This window comes from Lissotriton helveticus, chromosome 7, assembly GCF_964261635.1.
Source record: "Lissotriton helveticus chromosome 7, aLisHel1.1, whole genome shotgun sequence".
In the NCBI taxonomy this organism is placed as follows: Eukaryota; Metazoa; Chordata; class Amphibia; order Caudata; family Salamandridae; genus Lissotriton; species Lissotriton helveticus.
Window position 1 is genome coordinate 1,671,707,083 of NC_136068.1, and position 23,743 is coordinate 1,671,730,825.

Genomic DNA, 23,743 nt, shown 5'->3' on the forward strand with positions numbered 1-23,743 from the left:
TTCCCCAACTGTAAAAGAAGCTACCGCTACCGCTACCGCTTCTTAGGCTAGCATCTTTAGATGCATAACAGAAATGAGAATACATCTACAAATAGACACGTACCTTAGTCAAGAGAGCTCGCAGATCTTTATATGTAACAAACTACACTTCCCACTTCAAGCAGATTTCCATGGTGTACTTTGTACGTTTCCAAACAGTCATTGAAGTAGCCTGAACACTAATCTCTCTGGCAATGTCTTAAACCTTACTTTTGTTGTGCAGCTTCACTATTCACTGACAACTCTGAATGTTAACCAATCCCTCCCATATCACTCTTGTAAGTCTCACCATATTCCTGAAAGCATTCATGTGTGTATCTGCACCTTTTGCTAGTGCCATGATACCTAAAAAGAAACATAGAAATAGTTAAATACCTGTGTTTCAGACTGCATGCTCTCTAAATTTGTGTACACGAAAGTGTATGTGTTCCTCTCTACTCATAAAACAGTGCACACATGTGAGAATACATGTACAAGTAGATAAATACATCAGTCATGAGAGCATGCAGAACTTTAAACTGCAAAGACTACACTTTTCATTTTAATTACGCATCTGAATTTACTTTGAATATTGTCTGAGCTGTTTGGCACTAAATCGCTCGTACAGTTTGCACATTGCTTATTTGCACTAGTGGTTGTTCTTTTGCACACAGTACTGCTTGTGCTGCCCATTGTTTTAATTGTTGCACATTCCAGCCTATTTACTTCGTACATTCATTGTAAAACCATTATTTCGCCTGGATATTTGTATTTTATGTAAAGCTTACAGCACATGACCAACTTTGTCATTTTTTAGTTGCCTAAGGACTGTTCGATTGTTTTATCTGATGATTGTTGCATTTACATGTACTTTTATGGATGTTTTTTATATATCCGAATAAAGATCATTTGACTTGACTTGACATGTCAATCAATGAGAGTAGCAGGCCCATTGGTACAGAACACTCCATCCAGTGCCATTCACTACCAGTACATTAGGCACGCAGGTGCACATGCCCTAATTCATCCCGACATCGCACCCTGTCCCCAGGGAGTACTCTGATGTAGCATGAAATATGTAGAACCTTGAGTAATAGCTTTTTAAATGTCAAGCCGAGTAACAGTAACCTGCACCACAGGCCCAACTATGGCAAACGTATGGAACATTTAAAGACTCACCTCTGAAGGTGGCACAACCAGTGCTGTAGGTTTATGAAGGAGCATTTGAGTTACATGCCCTATGTATATGCCTTACCCCAGACAAGGGACCTTCAGCTAACCTCAATCAGCCAACCAATCATGTATACACCAATCACCATTATGTATATTACATGCCCAGCCCTTTGGCACTGAATGGCAGTGTCAAAAGCTCTCAAAGACCTAAGGCTAGCACATAGATCTGTGGAAAAGCAGGAGGGACAAAATAAAAAAATGTGAGGGAAAGCACACTAAAAAGGGCCATATCCAACAACTTTCAACCCGTAAATACTGGTTCATCACCAGTACAAATCATGTTCCCTCAACTTGGCTGCATCCACTAGTAACACTACTGCAGGCTTCGAAATTTTACCTGAGAACTTATATATGTGTTGGAATTAAAGAGACAGATTCATAAAGGGCTTGCTTTGCGTCTTTATTCCTCACACTTCTTTTAACCACAGAGGTAAAGTTCCTCCTCTTCTACTTCATAGTAACTGCAAAAGTTATATACACTCACAATGTTTACATACTACAGCTGCATAATGTTTCTAGTTATTTTGTTACTAATTAACTGTTTTTGAGTTGGGCAATGGCTGAAAGATTCACTTGTATCTCTTCAACATTACGATGTATTTTCTTACCTTGTTTTATCTTTATAATGCACAGCATCAAATATCTCTTTGTATTCAGCTATCAGCAGTCCAACAATACTTCCAGCACCATGTTCATATAGGAGAAATTGAAAAAACTGCAAAGATAAATGCAATCATATGAGAAGATTAATCTAACCATTCTGTACTACTTTTTAATCTAAACTCTTCAATCCACCCAGTAATAACAGCAACCATCTCAATAAGTCACAACCAAAGCACATGTATGATATAACTGCTAAGTTGTTTTTTTTTTTTGTTTTTTTTTTGTTTCAAAAACACCTTTATTTGTTCCAAGTGGTCTCACAGCTCTAGTCGCCTACAACCCTGGGGCCGTCGGCAAACATTGATAAATTAGCGAATTCCATCAGAGATAACACAGCCCATCAGCAGACAACCCGGGGGTCCGGCGGCAAACAACCGATAGATATACGTGGTACATACGATAGCTGCAGTCCTCCAGCAAGATTGCAAGCACAGTATGCTATCTCCTAGCTGTCTCCATTACCCCTTGTGCCACTTTTTTCGAGAGTCAGCAGACCTACAGTATGTCAACTGTTAACCAAATGGGAACAAACCTAACTTTTAACCGTTAGCCCTCCCTGCTCCCCCCTACACACACTACGCCATTGATCGGCAACACACTCATTCGTCAAACTGCAAAAAATATTGCATTGCCTGCAACCACCGCTCTCTTCACGCAGTAGAGGAGCCGCGCGTAACCCCTAAGCCCTCCCCCGCCATAGGTCTCCCCCAAAGCAGAGCAGCACACAGTCCTGTTACTCTCCGAATACCCAAGATGGCTCAGTGACAGAAATCAGTCAGCACAGATCAGCGTCTATCCTGACGTATCATCAGTGAAGGCCCCTAGAGGTGCTTCAATCCCTATTTCCTCATGTGTGTTTTCACCCTGAGTGGCACCACTTATGTATGTTTGATACAAGGCCCAGAAGTTTTTAGGGCGACTCGTGGGTGGTAACAGCTCGCTATATTGTTCAGTTTGGGTACAACAGTAAAGCATGTCTTGTGCCCAGCGTGTAACTGTAGGCAGAGGACCCCTCATCCAGCATATCGCCAGTACCCGTCGCGCTATCAGCAACCCTATATCAGCTAAACGTTGGATCGCCACTGGAAATCCCCGTGAATGTCCCATAAGGGCCAATGCGGGATCTGGAGACAACGCAACCTCTAAAATCTTGCTAATTTCGGAGAAAATCTCTGTCCAGTACACCTGTATGCCTAGACAGTTCCATGCTAAATGGAGAAAGTCAGCAACTGGCTCTTGACATCTCTCGCATGCCGCAGATTGGCGGAGGCCATATCTGTGCAGCCTCTCGGGAGTATAATATACACTTTGTAGAAATTTAAAGTGAATCAATCTGTGCCTTCCATTTAGTGAGATTTTCCTGGTGCTGAGGCAACAGTAGTGCCACATTGCGTCATCAATGGTTATCGCTAGATCTCTCTGCCAGGCCGTTCTGGCCTTCATGAGCTGATATTCCCCGTGAGACTGAGCAATCCTGTATAAATTGGTCACAAGTTTGCAAGTGGATCCCGCTTTTATCACATACGTTAACTCTGGGACCTCCGGTGGTTCCGCCAGGTCCGGCCCCAGTAGCTCTAGGAAGGCGCTACGGAGTCTATTATATTAGAATCGATGCAGCAGTGTCAGATCTCCTCTATCTCCCACCACCTGTTCCCAAGTTTTAACCGTGCCGTCTTTAAAGAAGTCTCAAGCCAGTTGTATGCCAAGTTGGTGCAAAGCGCGCACTGCTCCCCGTTCTCTCACCAGGGGCAGCCACACTGTCCAGTCCACGGGCATTTGTGGCAAGTAAAGCAACACGCTCCCCTGCCTCGACAGCAGGGAGTGCCACGCATGATTAGTGGCCGTGATGGAGTCCAGAATACCTGTCCTGCGGTCCATGGGCTGAAACACCGTTACCGGGAGGGCAAGGGGCTCCTCAAACTACTTTTCCATAATCACGTGTGGAATACGCTGTTCTCCGTGCTCCTAAGTGTGCAAGTGCGCTGCCTGCGCTGCTCGATAGTAAAGCTCCATATCAGGGGCTCCAAGGCCTCCCAGACTATATGGTAATGTCAGTGTAGTCCATTTTACTCTGGGCTGTTTACCCGCCCATGCGAGGTGGATCAGCAGTTGCGTTGGTCGCTGAAAGAATGCCCTCGACAGCACCATTGGGATTGCGCTGAACAAGAAGAGCAGCCTAGGCAAGACGACCATTTTCATTATAGAGATTCGCCCCATAAGCGAGAGAGGGATCTTATTCCAGATAGCTACATCATCTTCTAGTTTGCTGATCGCCACTCCATGGTTTTCTCTAAGGAGGAGATCTGGGTCTGTATGCAGGCGTATACCTAGGTATCTGACAGGGTCCTCAGTCCACTGCAGGGGGTAATCCATATCAAACTTTCGAGTAACCGGCGTCAGGGGAAAAGCCAGCGACTTAGTCCACTTCACTCTCAAGCCCGAAAAGGCGCCAAACCGAACCACCTCTCTGAGCATTGGTGATAGGTTATTCTCAGGGTCATGGACATATAGTAGCGTATCGTCTGCATACATGGAGACAACTATGTTGTAAGTGGGGAAGCCGATACCCTCCCCGCCATGATATTCCCTCAGCGCACAGGCCAGTGGCTCCGCCGCTAAGGCGTACTACAGCGGGGAGAGCGGGCAGCCCTGTCGCGTCCATCTGCCTATCATGAATGGTTCCGTAACAAGGTTGCCAAGTCGCACCCTTGCAAAGGGCTTATTGTAGAGCGCTCCTAACATTTGGAGGAACGGCTCACCCAGTCCCATCCTCCGCAGCACCTGTCTCAGGAAGGGCCACTGAACTGAATCAAAGGCCTTCTCCATGTCGAGGAAGACAGCGATGGCCTTCGTGTCCTGTTTGACATGCTGCATCGCACCCAACACTGTGCGAATATTATAAGTAAGGCTCCTGCTAGGAATAAATCCCGCCTGTTCCGGCGCTACCAGAGTAGGCGCCAGTAGTGCCAATTGTGTCGCTAGTACTTTAGCGTATATCTTAGTATCCACATTTATCAATGAAAGAGGCCTGTAAGAACTGCATTCATCATGCGCCTTCCCAGGTTTCAGTATTGTGACCAATAAAGCTTCTCGCATGGACTGTGGCATACTGCCCTCCACACATATGTCATCAAATAGTGTAGACAAATGGGGGATCAGTTGTTCCCTAAAGGCTTTATAGAATTCTACCATCAGCCCATCCATTCCCGGAGCACTGCCAGTTCTCATGGACACCAATGCCTCTGTTATTTCATCCTTGTCTATGGGGAGCATCAAGAATTCTCTATGGGCATTAGAGAGCACGGGCAACTCAATGTGCTCCAAAACGTCCTGGATCTCATCAGTTAGGTCGCCACCCTGCGAAGAATAGAGGTCAGACGGAATGTATTTGCTATACATCGTTCGTCTGTAACAATCTGGTCACTGTCAGTTTTTAACGCAGTCACCTGCTGCTTTCCTCTCCTGCCCTTCAGTATATAAGCTAATTCCGAGCTAGGTCTCTCATTTGGAGGAACGGCTCATCCAGTCCCATCCTCCGCAGCACCTGTCTCAGGAAGGGCCACTCAACCGAATCAAAGGCCTTCTCCATGTCGAGGAAGACAGCGATGGCCTTCGTGTCCTGTTTGACATGCTGCATCGCACCCAACACTGTGCGAATATTATAAGTAAGGTTCCTGCTAGGAATAAATCCCGCCTGTTCCGGCGCTACCAGAGTAGGCACCAGTAGTGCCAATCGTGTCGCTAGTACTTTAGCGTATATCTTAGTATCCACATTTATCAATGAAAGAGGCCTGTTAGAACTGCATTCATCATGCGCCTTCCCAGATTTCAGTATTGTGACCAATAAAGCTTCTCTCATGGACTGTGGCATACTGCCCTCCACACATATGTCATCAAATAGTGTAGACAAATGGGGGATCAGTTGTTCCCTAAAGGCTTCATAGAATTCTACCATCAGCCCACCCATTCCCGGAGCACTGCCAGTTCTCATGGATGCCAATGCCTCTGTTATTTCATCCTTGTCTATGGGGAGTATCAAGAATTCTCTATGGGCATTAGAGAGCACGGGCAACTCAATGTGCTCCAAAACAAACCTGGATCTAATCAGTTAGGTCGCCACCCTGCGAAGAATAGAGGTCAAAATAGAAGCTACGGAATGTATTTGCTATACTTCGTTCGTCTGTAACAATCTGGTCACTGTCGGTTTTTAACACAGTCACCTGCTGCTTTCCTCTCCTGGCCTTCAGTATATTAGCTAATACCGAGATAGGTCTCTCCCCCTCCCCATAAGTGCGCGCAGTGGCATATTTGCCCATGTGCTTGACCTCCCTATCCGCCTCCTCATGATATTCCGCAACGAGGGACTTTATTTCCTCTACAACTACTGGGTCTGGGCACCTTAGTTGTCTCTCTTCCAATTTCACCAAGCGACTCTCCAGGTCGGATAATCTCTGCCGAATAGATTTGAGGACACTAGAGTGTTTGGACATGGCGATCCCACGTATACATACCTTGAAGGTCTGCCAGAGTGTCTGGAAACTGTCGACCGATCCTATATTGGTTTCAAAGAAGACATCTATGGCCTCCGCAATTTCACTCTTAAATAAGGGGTCAAGGAGCGAGTACGGCGGTAGGCGCCATGTAATGTGGGGGATGGCCTTAGTTGGAGCTATAAGGACTAATAGGAGCGGTGAGTGATCTGATAAGGTGCGCGGCAGTATATTGCACTCTCTAATGCGGTCCATTATGCTAGAGGAGGCCAGCCAGTAGTCTATCCTGGTGTGGATTGCATGATAGGCGGAATAATGTGTGTATCCCCCTTGTGTCGGTTATCTGTTCCTCCATACATCCTCCAGACCCAAACTAAGGATTTGCGTGTTAAGCATCTGCTCTGCTGCCGATGGTCTGCGTTGAGGTCCCGTAGATCTGTCCAACACTGGGTCTAGTACCAAATTGAAATCCCCTCCCCGCAAAATACTTGCAGTGTTATACGTACCAACAATGTCTGCTAGGGATTGATAAAACTCTGGGGAATCATAATTTGGGCCATATACATTTACAACAATAAACTCATCCCCTGACCCATGCAGTGTGCGAGCACAAATCTACCTTCCACATCCACTCTCAAAGAGGTGAAAGTGAATCTCGACTTGGGATTCACCCAGGTCAGAACCCCTCTGGCATGGGTCATAAAGCCTGCTGCCACTACGTTCCCCTCTAGGCATTTACTGTGTAACATTTTACTGGTGAGAGGCAAGTGCGTCTCCTGTAAGAGAGCGATATCCACCTTCTGCAGCTGTAGGTAGCTTATCACCTTCCTTAACTTACGGAAGTCATTCAGTCCTCTTATGTTCCATGTTAGGGCCCGAACTGTGACCGATCGAATGTGATCCCCCCTTTCAGGTGTAGACAGCGCAGTTGTCAATGCTATAGTGTGTTACTGTGTAGTATACATGGAAGCCTATCATAGCCTGTGTGTGAGAACAGAATGCAGCCCCTCCCACAGCAGACCCCCTGACTGGGTCTCGCCAAATGTAGTACCATCCCTCCCTCCCCCTTCCCCTGTCCCGAACAAGAAAGTCTCCCTGGAGACCAAGTGGGTGCAGTGCACGCGGGGGCCGCGGTTGCCTGGCCGTCTACCAGGCGTGCGAGCGCGCACTACTCTGGGATCCCCTTCGCCACCGCCCGTATCAAAGCATAGTAATCACCAGAGAGGTCGTTCTAGAATTTCCACACGTTACCACGACCTGATTGTCAAAATAGTTACACAGCATGTTCTGCTATATCCACATTTCCTAGGGACAGCCTAGAACGGCACTATTTCTTCTACTCGGGCCAACATGCAACGCGGTAATAAGCCCTCCAGCTGGAAATACCCCAGTTCAAACAAAACAGGTCCCGTCCCAGCAATTCAGGCAGCATTGTCCCAAACGGGCTGCAGCAATCCCACTCTGCAGCCAGAAGTTGCATAGTGGCCCCCCACTGTCTAAGCGTCTTCCCACAGGCCCGTCATCTTACCATCTCCGGTAGTCGTAAGAAAGTAAACAGTTACTCTTGTTCCTCCAGCCGGCTCTCGCCGTCCGTGGCCTCCGTAGGAAGATTCGCCTCCCTGTGGTGATCTTTTGACCAGTTCTTCAAAGCTTGTTTCAACGCCTTAGGGTCGGTAAACAGGTGCAAGTGTCCTTGTCTATTAACACGCAGTTTCGCCGGATACAACATAGCGTAGTCCAGGCCCAGGTCTCTCAAACGGAGCAAAGTTACGAGCTTCCTGCACTTTGGCGGTAAAATCCAGGTAAAGTGAGATTTCCGAGCCCTCATACTACAGTGACTTCCTTTCCCTCGCTTGTCTCAGCGCCGTGACTCGGTCCCTGTAGTTTAGTAATTTTGCAATAATGGGTCGAGGAGGGGCTTCCTGGCGCGGACGCGGGCCCAATGATCGGTGTGCTCGCTCTACTACAAACATTGGCGAGAAAGTTTCGGTCCCGAGGAGGGTTGTTAGTAGCTTCTCAATGAAGAGTTCCATATTGTCCGTCTGGGTCGTCTCCGGAAGGCCCGTTATTCGGAGGTTACAGCGACGCAACCAGGCCTCCAAGTCCTCCGTTTTGTCCTGCAGGGTCTGCATTAGCCTATCCAGCCATTTATGGTCCGAGTCGAACTCCGTTTGAGCCTCCTCCACCTCCGTCAGCCTCCTTTCAGACATATCGAGGCGTTCCGCATGTTTATCTATGCGTTCCGCCATTCTGTCCATTCTGTAGGTGAGTGCGTCCAGTTTAGATCCCAACGACGCAATGCTGGTTTGGAGGCCTTTCTCCATGGCAAGGAGCATGGTCTTAATGTCCGCGCCCCCGCCATCTCGTCTTCCTTCTGCTCTGCAATCTTATCCGTCCCTGTGGGGCCCTGTGACCTCGACCGCCTTTGGTCAAATGTAAGTTTACTCTGCATCTTGACACCTTTGCCCATCGTGCAGCAAGTAGTGTCAGCTCTTCTATTGAGACAGACTGCTACCAACCTTCAAGAATCAAATCAGCAGGCATTCCTCTTCACGACTATCCACTAGACTGTTCACGCACCAGCTCCGGGCTGTCTCGTGGACTTGGCCCTGTCATGCCCCTCACTCATCAACCTTGCAGAGCAGAGCAATGCACCACAGGATGTCAGCTGATTGCCAGGCCAGGTTCTCACCAGTTCTCTGGGATACTCTTCCCAGGAGGCCAGGGTGGGGCACTGCAAATGTTCCAAGTCACTACAGACCTGTAGGACACTGAACACAGGAGGGCCCGCAATATGTGTGGTTCTCACGTGCTCTCCCCCAGTGGTCTCTTTCACTCCTGGGGCTGCCGCTGCCGCGTGGGGCACCGTCCGGGGTCCGGTGATACGCCGACCCAGCTACGTGGAGCAATGTAGCTGAGACCTGGGACCCCCAGCCCTTCAACGTACTCCTCGTGGGCAGTGTTGGCCCAATTCAGGCTCACCGTCTTTAAAAGGTCACCCCCGGTGCCGCTATGGGTCCTCCAGTCTCCTCCTCCGCTTCGTCGGGGGTCTCCCTCTTTCCCCCCGTGCTGCCAATGCCCTTCTGGCGTTCGCGCAATCCAGGGCCGCTAACCGCTCCGTCACAGCCTCGTGACCCACAGGCCTATTTGTTCCTTCGCCTCGAATATGGGGGGGGGAGGCACTCTCGCCGCTCCGCTCACTCCGCCACCTTAGAACTTGTGGCTTACCCCCCGGAAGGGTCCTCCGCCACTGGAGTTGCGCGGCCTCCAGGCGCCAAGCACCGGGGTGCAGCTAGCTCCCCGCCGCACGCAGAGTGACGTCACCCGGGCTGCAAGTCCACTACAGCCCGCGGCTCTGGGGCCCAGACCGCTGCTACCGCGCCATTGCCGGGAGCTTGCTTCTTGCGCGTGGTAGCTGTCGTGAGTTGGATTCTCACAGCCCACTGTCCTTTCCCCCACGTCCTGAGATATGAGGGGGCTTGATTCCGCCTCTCTGGTGCAGGATAATTTTAGGATTGTGCGGATGCGGTCAGGAGCCTCGGGACTACGCGGCCATCTCCGCCGCTGGCAAGCTCCGCCCCATAACTGCTAAGTTGTTACCCACAGCAATGTTCTCTTTTCAATCGATAACAGTAATATATTTACGGCTTGACTTGGGATCCTGAGGGAAATAAAGCGGTAAGTTCAGCAAACTGAATTTCCTAGAGTGGTCTATAATGACCATGGTAGAAATTATCATAGTGGGTTCTTTTTCGTGCTTAATTTAGGTCCTGCGAATTCGGGGTTCTTCAATTTCCTTCAAACTCTTAGACTCTAATTATGAGTGTCCCAGCTCTTGCAGGATAGTGACTGCTTCTTTTTAAATACAATAAATTAGAAAACAGAATTAAAGAGCTGCAATATTTATTGCTGATTTGAAGTTCACCCCAAGTTTATCAAGGCATATCAGGCAGATTTTAATTCTTACTGCACCAAAATCTGAATGTCCGGGGACATTCGTGAAGTTTTTCTCTTGTTACAATTTGGGAGGTTTACCTTTCTGAAATGTACCTGGGAAATATTTTTGGGGTGGTTCTTTGTAGTAAATCTCATAATGAGGCCCCTAGTCGGATGTTTAAAACACCTGACTTCAAAGGCTTTTCCACGACCTTCCAACCCTGCTCCATCTATCATTTGCTTCTCTTCTCTTCATTTACTCTGACTCCTCCGTTAAGCTCACCGTAGGGCAGGGGTCTGCAATTGTTTGTACTCTGAGCCCCCCTAAGCAAATAGTTTTGAGGTCGGGTCCCCCTCAAAAACTTTATGGCAAGGATTGGAGGAGTGGGAGGGACATGGCTGCTTGCAGGGAGAGGGGCTTGTGAGATGATTTCAGGAATACGTTTTCTATAGCTTGTGAACCATGCATCAAAGAAAAACAGATATTATACCAAACAAACTTTTGTACTCTGAGCCCACCTAAGCAAAATGTTTTGAGGTCGGGTCCCCCTCAAAAACTTTATGGCAAGGATTGGAGGAGTGGGAGGGACATGGCTGCTTGCAGGGAGCGGGGCTTGTTAGAAGCTTTCAGGAATACGTTTTCTATAGCTTGTGAACGATGCATCAAACAAAAACAGATATTATCCCAAACAAACTGCTCCATGACCCTCACACTCTTTGACCCCTATGCAACTACACCTGCTGCACTAATGATAACTGCAGTCCTGAGTAACAGGCTATCTCCCCTGTTTCTTGAACCTCTTCCCCACCATGACGGATCATCACCTTGGTCCTAATAATTGAAAGGAAAATAAGCTCTGATACCTGTTTTTAAAGGTAGACAGTCATAACGGTGATACAGTAGGGCCCTCAAATCCTTGGGCCCCTGTCCTGCTGCATCTGCTTCCTTAATGATAACCAGCAGAGGTCACTTACACACTTGGCAGCAGTACCGGCGTCACTAATGAATATCCCTTTATAAAATCTTGATTCTAGTTCAAACGGAACAAAAGTTACTTAAAGCATGACAAAGTGTTACGGAGCAGTGGAAGACCCTTAGCAAAGATTGACTGGTAATCTTGTAGTTGCTTACTGCTGTATTTGGGTGTTAAATTAGTACTATTGAGGTGAAATATTTCCCCTGACAGTGTTACCTTGAATTAAAATGACAAAATAATGAAGTAATGCTAACCCAAAAATGTGGCCCACTGTGTCGTATAATTTACCTTTTCTTGCAGCAACAAAATAGAAAGATGGCTGCCTGTTCTGATGGTATATGCATGTTCAGTGTTCTAGAGTTCTAAGTTTGTTCTAATTATGTGTTTGATGTTGCTGCTATGTTTGAGAGCAATAAATGAAATGTGCATAACATTTAGTCAAACCTGCCACATAATATGGTCCTCTTCTGCTGAAATAATTCCAGTGGCTCTGCTTAAAGCTTCATGGTGGCAAAGATTCATTCTTTTTGAGATGTAATTAAAGGGTGTTATCAGCCGAGATCTTGCAAAAATATCTGCATTAGATACAGTTTGATCACTTATTACTAAAAAGTATATTTTGTGAGCACTTGTTTTATCTCAATCACTGCATCATTTTGCAGCAGCCTAGTTTAGAGTATGTAAATACTGTTTTAAAATAATGACTTTCATATTCACAGTGCTTTCTACCACCTCATAGCACTATAAACAGGGCATCTGGAATTATGCGGCAGGAGAAGGCCTCATTAGGCAGCATGGTTGACTAGATTGTACAGCAAGCAAAGATGAATAATGCTGCATAATGGTGCATATTTTGTAATAGCATTACTGCATTAGTTTGGAATTGTTACATTCATTAAGACCTCCTGGCCTTTATTTGCCCCATAAGTACTACATTAACACCCACATATAGCAATAGGCAACAGTAAGGTGACCAGTCAACCTTTAGGAAGAGCCTTGCACTGTGAGGTAACGTGTTGCTGTATTTTTTATAACTTTTGAACCGTCTGAGCTAGAAACTCAAACGGCAACCCCCACCGCCCCCAGGGCATCAAAAAGTCCACTAGGCACAGACTTTTTTCTAAGCAATGTGCCTACCTGTGGATGTTGGGTCCAAGTGCAGCTGTCACACAGGGAAACCTATCAAATCTGTACATTTTTGAAAACTAGACCACAAGGGGAATCCAGGATGGGGTGAGTTGTCTGGCTCTCACCAAGTTCTTTTACCCAGAATCCCTTGCAAGCCTCAAACTTTGTCAAAAAAACACATTTTCCCCACATTTATGTGGTGGAAAATTCTGGAATCTGCATAGATCCACAAAATTCCACCCAACCTGCGTTCCCCAACATCTTCTGAGAAAAATGGTACCTCACTTGTGTGGGTAGGCCAAATTTCCTACCACCCAGCATTTCCCCAGGTCTCCATATAAAAATGGTGCCTCACACATGTGGGAGGCCCAAGTACCCGCGACAGGCAAGGGCCCAAAACATTTTGTAATACGCAATTTTGATGTTGTCTCAATATGTTTTGGGCCCTTGCCTGTTGTGGGCTTCCACACAACTGAGGCAGCATTTGTATCAGGAGACCTGGGGAAACGCTGGGTGGAAGGAACTTTGTGTCAGCCCAGTGATGCAACAACTTTCCCAAACAAAAAACTGTGGAAAAAGTGATTTTGTCAGCTAAATTTGAGGTTTGCAGGGGATTCTGGGTAAGAAAAAGCTGGGGGACCCACGCAAGCCATAACTCCCTAAAGTCCCCTGGGTGTCTAGTTTTCAGAAATGTGTAGGTTTGGTAGGTTTCCCTAGCTGGCTACCGAGCACTGGGCTAAAAACCTAGGTGACCCCTCTTGCAAAACCAGGTCATTTTGTGATAGACAATTTTGATGTCGCCTCGTGGGAACTTGGGCCTCCCACACGAGTGAGGTACCATTTTTATCGAGAGACCTGGTGGTATGCTGGGTGGTAGAAAATTTGTGTCAGCCCGGTGATGCCACAACTTTCCCAAACAAAAACTGTGGAAAAAGTGTTTTTCTTGCTGCTAAATTTGAGGTTTGCAGGGGATTCTGGGTGGGAACATTTTGGTGGATCCATTTTGGTGAATTCCCCCGGCATCTAGTTTTCAGAAATGTGTGGGTTTGGTAGGTTTCCCTAGGTGGCTGCCAAACATAAGGCCAAAAACCCAGGTGACCCCCCTTGCAAAACAAGGCTGTTTTGTGAAAGGCAATTTTGATGTCGCCGCAAAATGTTTCGGGCCCTTGCCTGTAGCGTGTACTTGACCCACCCACACAAGTGAGGTACCATTTTTCCTTGAAGACTTTGGAGAATGTGGACTGGGTAGAATTTTGTGGATCCACGCAGATTCCAGAACTTTCCACCACAGAAATGTGAGGAAAATTGTTTTGTTTTACACATTTTGAAGTTTACAAGGGATTCTGGGTAACATAAACTGGTGAGAGCCAGACAAGTCACCCCATCCTGGATTCCCATGGGTGTCTTGTTTAAAAAATGTATAGGTTTGCTAGGTCTTCCTAGGTGCCGGCAGAGCTAGGGTTAAAAATCTACAGCAAGGCACTTTGCAAAAAAGGGTCAGTTTTCACTGTGAAAATGCGGTGTGTCCATGGTGTGTTTTGGGCCGTTTCCTGTCACGGACACTAGGCCTACCCACACAAGTGAGGTACTGTTTTTCTCAGAAGACTTTGGGGAATCTGGCGTGGGTGGAATTTTGTGGATCCATGCAGGTTCCATACTTTTCCACCACAGAAATGTGAGGAATATGAAGTTTATTTGACAAATTTTTAGGTTTGCAAGAGATTCTGGATAACTAAAAATGTGGTGTGTCCATGGTGTGTTTTGGGCCGTTTCCTGTCACGGACACTAGGCCTACCCACACAAGTGAGGTACTGTTTTTCTCAGAAGACTTTTGGGAATCTGGCGTGGGTGGAATTTTGTGGATCCATGCAGATTTCAGACTTTTCCACCACAGAAATGTGAGGAATATGTGGTTTATTTGACAAATGTTTAGGTTTGCAAGGGATTCTGGATAACAGAACCTGGTGAGAGCCAGACAAGTCACCCCATCCTGGATTTCCCTTGGTGTTCACTGTTCAAAAATGAAAAGGTTTGCTAGGTTTCCCTAGGTGCCAGCAGAGCTAGGTTTCAAAGTCTACAGCTAGGCACTTTGAAAAAAAAAGGGTCAGTTTTCAATGTAAAAAAGAAATGTGTCCACGTTGCGTTTTGGACCGTTTCTTGTCGCAGGAACTAGGCCTACCCACACAAGTGAGGTACCATTTTTATTGTGAGACTTAGGGTATCACAGAATTGTAGAGCAATTGTTATTACCTATTAACTTTCAATGTATTTCTGTCTCCCAAATGAAATACAAAGTGTACTAATAAGTAATTTTGAAAAATGACCTATAAGTCTTATGCTGGTATGGGTACTCACAATTTCGAAAATGTGCAAATAACAACTGTTTCTAAACTCTATATTTCGTTCCAATTTCAGTACTACATATGTGTTTTTCATGCCAATTTTTCCATGTATATATTTTCCCAAATCAATTGCTATATAGCCGGAACAGAATGAAAAACCATTGCAAGAATCTCCTCAGTTATTGGCCCTGGGTTTGTTGGGCTCTTGGTGAGCCTACAATTCCTATATAACCTCACAACCATAAAGGTCTAGCAGATGTAACGGTATACTGCTTTCAAACAGTTGTCACATTTAGAAGAAGTTAGAGGTGAAAATGTTGACACAAATGGCTGTTTTTTTCACCAAATGTTCAATTTTTCCTCTATTTAACTGTTAGTTTCTACAAAGAAACCTTGAAGGAGCTACAGAAATGACCTCTTGCTGAGTTTAGTATTTTTTCTACTTTTGTAAAATGTATGGCTTTTCAGGATCCATAATTGCTTTCACATCCATTTCTACCATTAACTGGAAGGAGGTTGAAAGCACAAAAAAAAGCAAAGATAGGCTATGTCCCAGAAAAATGCCAATACTGAGTAACATTTTTTGGTTTTCTAACAAAGGTCTGCTTATCCCTGAAATCTGGGATAATTGTGATTTTATCCCCACAACCCCTTTGTTGATACCATTTGCAGGGAAAAAAACAGATGCTTTCATCTGTAGCCCTTTTTTCCAATTTTTCTCCCCAAAAACAAAATGTTGCTGTATTTTGAAAAATTTCTGGGTCCCCTCCATGGGAATTCACAAACACCGGGTACCTTTAGAATCCTCATGACTTTTGAAAAAAAGGACGCACATTTGGTGTTGATACCTCATGTGGTCAAAAACTTATAGGGACCTAATCGCAAACTACCCCAAATAGTCAAAAAAAGGCTTAGCACGGGGGAAGGACCAGCAGCGAAGGGGTTTATTTTTTTCTAGGGTGGCCTGAATGATTCATGACTGATAATTAATGGGAGCAAAGAAAGAACAGTCCAATTACAAATGAATACATACTTAGTTATACTTAACCCAATGTAGTGTCAAGACAAGGTCTTGCAGGCTCTTTAAACAAAACATGGCTGCCATTTTTCCATTGGCAACCCTATATTATATTCCTTTTCATGAAATGCTTTTTCACACTATAGCAGTAATTGTAAAACAAAAATGTAAGAAATAGGCAGAGTGGGGGCCCAGGGGGTACTGGAATCAGTTTACAAAGGCATGTAAATATGCTAATGGTCTTTAAAGACCTATGAAACACTTGAGTCGTGCCGGAGATAAGACTCCAGACACTTCCCAGCCGAGCCCACAGCAGCACACTCACTGACCTCCAGGCCCCAAGTAAATGAAGACAGCCAGGAAATGCAGCAAATAAACATTGCCACATTTCCAGACCATCTTCATTTACATGACTTTCAGAGGCAACTGCGCCTCCCTGGGAACCCATCCACGCCGTCCGGGGTGGCGCGCCTTACAGTTTGAAGACCTCTGCCATAGGGTCTACTCCTACTCAATTGTAAACAGAGACCATGATGCTATATGCCCGTTTTCTGCTCAAACCACTCTTTGCTCTCCCTGTTCGTCATCACCCTCCATAAACTCCCTATTGTCAAAGGTTCTTATATAGCGCCTTCTCACCGAAAGGTCTCAAGGCGCTTGCTTTGGGAACCCGTCCAGGCTTTTCCCTGTGAGATAACCCCTACTGGGCATCCCCAAGGTGAAAGCCAGGCATCCCGCCACGGGGGGCCGTAGTGGAGATTAAGCAAGCTATTGCCCAGAGTTGTAGAGTGTGAACCCGTGATTCGAGTAGGCACCGAAGCGAGAATTATCGAGTCCGTGGACATTTTGGGCTCAGACCCTGCCACTTCGGGAATTGAACCCTGGTCCCGGGTCTGACCTCTGCTTCAGTGTCTGCCTCCTCTAACCAGTGAGCCACACTTCTCCATTGTGTAGAACTATACAGTGCAGTGTAGCTAGGATTAAGCTGTGTGTTGATACAAGAAATCACCTAAAAAATCGATCGTCCAAACTCCATGCTTTCTTAATGTGTGATTATTGATTTCATCACATAGTTCATGGAATGCATGTATAGACTTGTAAAGCATGCAATTACCTGAAAGGTGTCCTGGCACTAGAAACAGAGTGGAAAAGTAAACAAGCATTTGTGATACAATAGGTTTCTCATTACTGAAAGTTTGAGGCATTGCAAATAATAATGCAAAGTCAGTAGCTAAAACTTTTAGTAATGCAAGACCTATTACATTGGAAATACTTGTTTCTCCTGACCTTGTGAGGTGCACCCTACCTTTATGCTATACTGCCAGGGCTTCTGGATCAAGAAATCTCAAATTAGACAAGTAAGAACTGACCCAAGATGTAGATGTGGATTGCATGCAAGTGAGAGCCCAAAATAAGGCACTGCGACAAGGTGTGCAACTTGTGAACTATATAAGCTTTACCTGAACGATACACTAAAAAGTAGTTTCCCACACACAAATGACCACCAGTTTAGGGAGACTACACCAAAGAAGATATATTCAGTTCATCTCATGCTCAATAGGACAGAGATGTAATATGCAGGAAGATACCATAAAAGGGCACCCGACTAATGATAAACCTCTCTTCAACCTTCCTCGTGAAACACATGCTCAAGACATACATACATTATCCACTCTCACACATTATCCAGTTCACATCAGGTGGCCATTTGTTAGCAGTGCTAGGCTTCTTTGACATCTAGCACCCTAAAGACATCAAGCACCTTAGGCACATTGTAGGAAAACACAGGGCTGGCCAGAGCAATGTAGTGGCAAGGGTGTTGCGGACTTTCCGTGGGATACATGTATGTATATCTGTATGTATAAATATTCATATGAATATATATGCATACATACGTGCATCAATACACTGTGGTTGGACCACTGATAAAGAATTTGAGGTTTACACATTTAAATGGCTCCCCTGATAACAACCTTCTAGAAACTGGAGCCAGTCCAGTTCTTCTGTCACATGTGGCTATTTATTGTTGATCCTGCTGCTACTATTTTTGGCATAAGGACAAAACAAATTTGATCGACTAATGCTAGCCTGTAGAAACATTTTACCAAGAAGCAGCCAATGCTCCTCCCACCAAAACAGGAGCTCCCTGCTACGCTAGAAACTCAAACGGCAACCCCCACCGCCCCCAGGGCATCAAAAAGTCCACTAGGCACAGACTTTTTTCTAAGCAATGTGCCTACCTGTGGATGTTGGGTCCAAGTGCAACTGTCACACAGGGAAACCTATCAAATCTGTACATTTTTGAAAACTAGACCACAAGGGGAATCCAGGATGGGGTGAGTTGTCTGGCTCTCACCAAGTTCTTTTACCCAGAATCCCTTGCAAGCCTCAAACTTTGTCAAAAAAACACATTTTCCCCACATTTATGTGGTGGAAAATTCTGGAATCTGAATAGATCCACAAAATTCCACCCAACCTGCGTTCCCCAACGTCTTCTGAGAAAAATGGTACCTCACTTGTGTGGGTAGGCCAAATTTCCTACCACCCAGCATTTCCCCAGGTCTCCATATAAAAATGGTGCCTCACACATGTGGGAGGCCCAAGTACCCGCGACAGGCAAGGGCCCAAAACATTTTGTAATACGCAATTTTGATGTTGTCTCAATATGTTTTGGGCCCTTGCCTTTTGTGGGCTTCCACACAACTGAGGCAGCATTTTTATCGGGAGACCTGGGGAAACGCTGGGTGGTAGGAACTTTGTGTCAGCCCAGTGATGCAACAACTTTCCCAAACAAAAAACTGTGGAAAAAGTGATTTTGTCAGCTAAATTTGAGGTTTGCAGGGGATTCTGGGTAAGGAAAAGCTGGGGGACCCACGCAAGCCATAACTCCCTAAAGTCCCCTGGGTGTCTAGTTTTCAGAAATGTGTAGGTTTGGTAGGTTTCCCTAGCTGGCTACCGAGCACTGGGCTAAAAACCTAGGTGACCCCTCTTGCAAAACCAGGTCATTTTGTGATAGACAATTTTGATGTCGCCTCGTGGGAACTTGGGCCTCCCACACGAGTGAGGTACCATTTTTATCGAGAGACCTGGTGGTATGCTGGGTGGTAGAAAATTTGTGTCAGTCCGGTGATGCCACAACTTTCCCAAACAAAAACTGTGGAAAAAGTGTTTTTCTTGCTGCTAAATTTGAGGTTTGCAGGGGATTCTGGGTGGGAATATTTTGGTGGATCCATTTTGGTGAATTCCCCCGGCATCTAGTTTTCAGAAATGTGTGGGTTTGGTAGGTTTCCCTAGGTGGCTGCCAAACATAGGGCCAAAAACCCAGGTGACCCCCCTTGCAAAACAAGGCTGTTTTGTGAAAGGCAATTTTGATGTCGCCGCAAAATGTTTCGGGCCCTTGCCTGTAGCGTGTACTTGACCCACCCACACAAGTGAGGTACCATTTTTCCTTGAAGACTTTGGAGAATGTGGACTGGGTAGAATTTTGTGGATCCACGCAGATTCCAGAACTTTCCACCACAGAAATGTGAGGAAAATTGTTTTGTTTTACACATTTTGAAGTTTACAAGGGATTCTGGGTAACATAAACTGGTGAGAGCCAGACAAGTCACCCCATCCTGGATTCCCATGGGTGTCTTGTTTAAAAAATGTATAGGTTTGCTAGGTCTTCCTAGGTGCCGGCAGAGCTAGGGTTAAAAATCTACAGCAAGGCACTTTGCAAAAAAGGGTCAGTTTTCACTGTGAAAATGCGGTGTGTCCATGGTGTGTTTTGGGCCGTTTCCCGTCACGGACACTAGGCCTACCCACACAAGTGAGGTACTGTTTTTCTCAGAAGACTTTGGGGAATTTGGCGTGGGGGAATTTGGTGGATCCATGCAGGTTCCATACTTTTCCACCACAGAAATGTGAGGAATATGTAGTTTATTTGACAATTTTTTAGGTTTGCAAGAGATTCTGGATAACTAAAAATGTGGTGTGTCCATGGTGTGTTTTGGGCCGTTTCCTGTCTCGGACACTAGGCCTACCCACACAAGTGAGGTACTGTTTTTCTCAGAAGACTTTTGGGAATCTGGCGTGGGTGGAATTTTGTGGATCCATGCAGATTTCAGACTTTTCCACCACAGAAATGTGAGGAATATGTCGTTTATTTGACAAATGTTTAGGTTTGCAAGGGATTCTGGATAACAGAACCTGGTGAGAGCCAGACAAGTCACCCCATCCTGGATTTCCCTTGGTGTTCACTGTTCAAAAATGAAAAGGTTTGCTAGGTTTCCCTAGGTGCCAGCAGAGCTAGGTTTCAAAGTCTACAGCTAGGCACTTTGAAAAAAAAAGGGTCAGTTTTCAATGTAAAAAAGAAATGTGTCCACGTTGCGTTTTGGACCGTTTCTTGTCGCAGGAACTAGGCCTACCCACACAAGTGAGGTACCATTTTTATTGTGAGACTTAGGGTATCACAGAATTGTAGAGTAATTGTTATTACCTATTAACTTTCAATGTATTTCTGTCTCCCAAATGAAATACAAAGTGTACTAATAAGTAATTTTGAAAAATGACCTATAAGTCTCATGCTGGTATGGGTACTCACAATTTCGAAAATGTGCAAATAACAACTGTTTCTGAACTCTATATTTCGTTCCAATTTCAGAACTACATATGTGTTTTTCATGCCAATTTTTCCATGTATATATTTTCCCAAATCAATTGCTATATAGCTGGAACAGAATGAAAAACCATTGCAAGAATCTCCTCAGTTATTGGCCCTGGGTTTGTTGGGCTCTTGGTGAGCCTACAATTCCTATATAACCTCACAACCATAAAGGTCTAGCAGATGTAACGGTATACTGCTTTCAAACAGTTGTCACATTTAGAAGAAGTTAGAGGTGAAAATGTTGACACAAATGGCTGTTTTTTTCACCAAATGTTCAATTTTTCCTCTATTTAACTGTTAGTTTCTACAAAGAAACCTTGAAGGAGCTACAGAAATGACCTCTTGCTGAGTTTAGTATTTTTTCTACTTTTGTAAAATGTATGGCTTTTCAGGATCCATAATTGCTTTCACATCCATTTCTACCATTAACTGGAAGGAGGTTGAAAGCATAAAAAAAAGCAAAGATAGGCTATGTCCCAGAAAAATGCCAATACTGAGTAACATTTTTTGGTTTTCTAACAAAAGTCTGCTTATCCCTGAAATCTGGGATAATTGTGATTTTATCCCCACAACCCCTTTGTTGATACCATTTGCAGGGAAAAAACCAGATGCTTTCATCTGTAGCCCTTTTTTCCAATTTTTCTCCCCAAAAACAAAATGTTGCTGTATTTTGAAAAATTTCTGGGTCCCCTCCATGGGAATTCACAAACACCGGGTACCTTTAGAATCCTCATGACTTTTGAAAAAAAGGACGCACATTTGGTGTTGATACCTCATGTGGTCAAAAACTTATAGGGACCTAATCGCAAACTACCCCAAATAGTCAAAAAAAGGCTTAGCACGGGGGAAGGACCAGCAGCGAAGGGGTTTATTTTTTTCTAGGGTGGCCTGAATGATTCATGACTGATAATTAATGGGAGCAAAGAAAGAACAGTCCAATTACAAATGAATACATACTTAGTTATACTTAACCCAATGTAGTGTCAAGACAAGGTCTTGCAGGCTCTTTAAACAAAACATGGCTGCCATTTTTCCATTGGCAACCCTATATTATATTCCTTTTCATGAAATGCTTTTTCACACTATAGCAGTAATTGTAAAACAAAAATGTAAGAAATAGGCAGAGTGGGGGCCCAGGGGGTACTGGAATCAGTTTACAAAGGCATGTAAATATGCTAATGGTCTTTAAAGACCTATGAAACACTTGAGTCGTGCCGGAGATAAGACTCCAGACACTTCCCAGCCGAGCCCACAGCAGCACACTCACTGACCTCCAGGCCCCAAGTAAATGAAGACAGCCAGGAAATGCAGCAAATAAACATTGCCACATTTCCAGACCATCTTCATTTACATGACTTTCAGAGGCAACTGCGCCTCCCTGGGAACCCATCCACGCCGTCCGGGGTGGCGCGCCTTACAGTTTGAAGACCTCTGCCATAGGGTCTACTCCTACTCAATTGTAAACAGAGACCATGATGCTATATGCCCGTTTTCTGCTCAAACCACTCTTTGCTCTCCCTGTTCGTCATCACCCTCCATAAACTCCCTATTGTCAAAGGTTCTTATATAGCGCCTTCTCACCGAAAGGTCTCAAGGCGCTTGCTTTGGGAACCCGTCCAGGCTTTTCCCTGTGAGATAACCCCTACTGGGCATCCCCAAGGTGAAAGCCAGGCATCCCGCCACGGGGGGCCGTAGTGGAGATTAAGCAAGCTATTGCCCAGAGTTGTAGAGTGTGAACCCGTGATTCGAGTAGGCACCGAAGCGAGAATTATCGAGTCCGTGGACATTTTGGGCTCAGACCCTGCCACTTCGGGAATTGAACCCTGGTCCCGGGTCTGACCTCTGCTTCAGTGTCTGCCTCCTCTAACCAGTGAGCCACACTTCTCCATTGTGTAGAACTATACAGTGCAGTGTAGCTAGGATTAAGCTGTGTGTTGATACAAGAAATCACCTAAAAAATCGATCGTCCAAACTCCATGCTTTCTTAATGTGTGATTATTGATTTCATCACATAGTTCATGGAATGCATGTATAGACTTGTAAAGCATGCAATTACCTGAAAGGTGTCCTGGCACTAGAAACAGAGTGGAAAAGTAAACAAGCATTTGTGATACAATAGGTTTCTCATTACTGAAAGTTTGAGGCATTGCAAATAATAATGCAAAGTCAGTAGCTAAAACTTTTAGTAATGCAAGACCTATTACATTGGAAATACTTGTTTCTCCTGACCTTGTGAGGTGCACCCTACCTTTATGCTATACTGTCAGGGCTTCTGGATCAAGAAATCTCAAATTAGACAAGTAAGAACTGACCCAAGATGTAGATGTGGATTGCATGCAAGTGAGAGCCCAAAATAAGGCACTGCGACAAGGTGTGCAACTTGTGAACTATATAAGCTTTACCTGAACGATACACTAAAAAGTAGTTTCCCACACACAAATGACCACCAGTTTAGGGAGACTACACCAAAGAAGATATATTCAGTTCATCTCATGCTCAATAGGACAGAGATGTAATATGCAGGAAGATACCATAAAAGGGCACCCGACTAATGATAAACCTCTCTTCAACCTTCCTCGTGAAACACATGCTCAAGACATACATACATTATCCACTCTCACACATTATCCAGTTCACATCAGGTGGCCATTTGTTAGCAGTGCTAGGCTTCTTTGACATCTAGCACCCTAAAGACATCAAGCACCTTAGGCACATTGTAGGAAAACACAGGGCTGGCCAGAGGAATGTAGTGGCAAGGGTGTTGCGGACTTTCCGTGGGATACATGTATGTATATCTGTATGTAAAAATATTCATATGAATATATATGCATACATACGTGCATCAATACACTGTGGTTGGACCACTGATAAAGAATTTGAGGTTTACACATTTAAATGGCTCCCCTGATAACAACCTTCTAGAAACTGGAGCCAGTCCAGTTCTTCTGTCACATGTGGCTATTTATTGTTGATCCTGCTGCTACTATTTTTGGCATAAGGACAAAACAAATTTGATCGACTAATGCTAGCCTGTAGAAACATTTTACCAAGAAGCAGCCAATGCTCCTCCCACCAAAACAGGAGCTCCCTGCTACGCTAGAAACTCAAACGGCAACCCCCACCGCCCCCAGGGCATCAAAAAGTCCACTAGGCACAGACTTTTTTCTAAGCAATGTGCCTACCTGTGGATGTTGGGTCCAAGTGCAACTGTCACACAGGGAAACCTATCAAATCTGTACATTTTTGAAAACTAGACCACAAGGGGAATCCAGGATGGGGTGAGTTGTCTG

The 23,743-nt window shown here is 45.2% G+C and overlaps 1 protein-coding gene across 1 annotated transcript in view; it reads right to left on the reverse strand.

Moving 5' to 3' along the window:
* Positions 1-1,669: 1,669 nt before the first annotated feature.
* Positions 1,670-23,743, reverse strand: part of LOC144769618 (putative methyltransferase DDB_G0268948) — a 302,277-nt gene continuing 280,203 nt past the window's right edge. The window contains exons 4-5 of the mRNA XM_078653782.1: positions 1,860-1,966; positions 1,670-1,712 (exon numbers count right to left, since the gene is read on the reverse strand). Coding sequence (XP_078509908.1) covers positions 1,670-1,712; positions 1,860-1,966 — 150 coding nt within the window. The remainder of the gene's footprint in view (positions 1,713-1,859; positions 1,967-23,743) is intronic.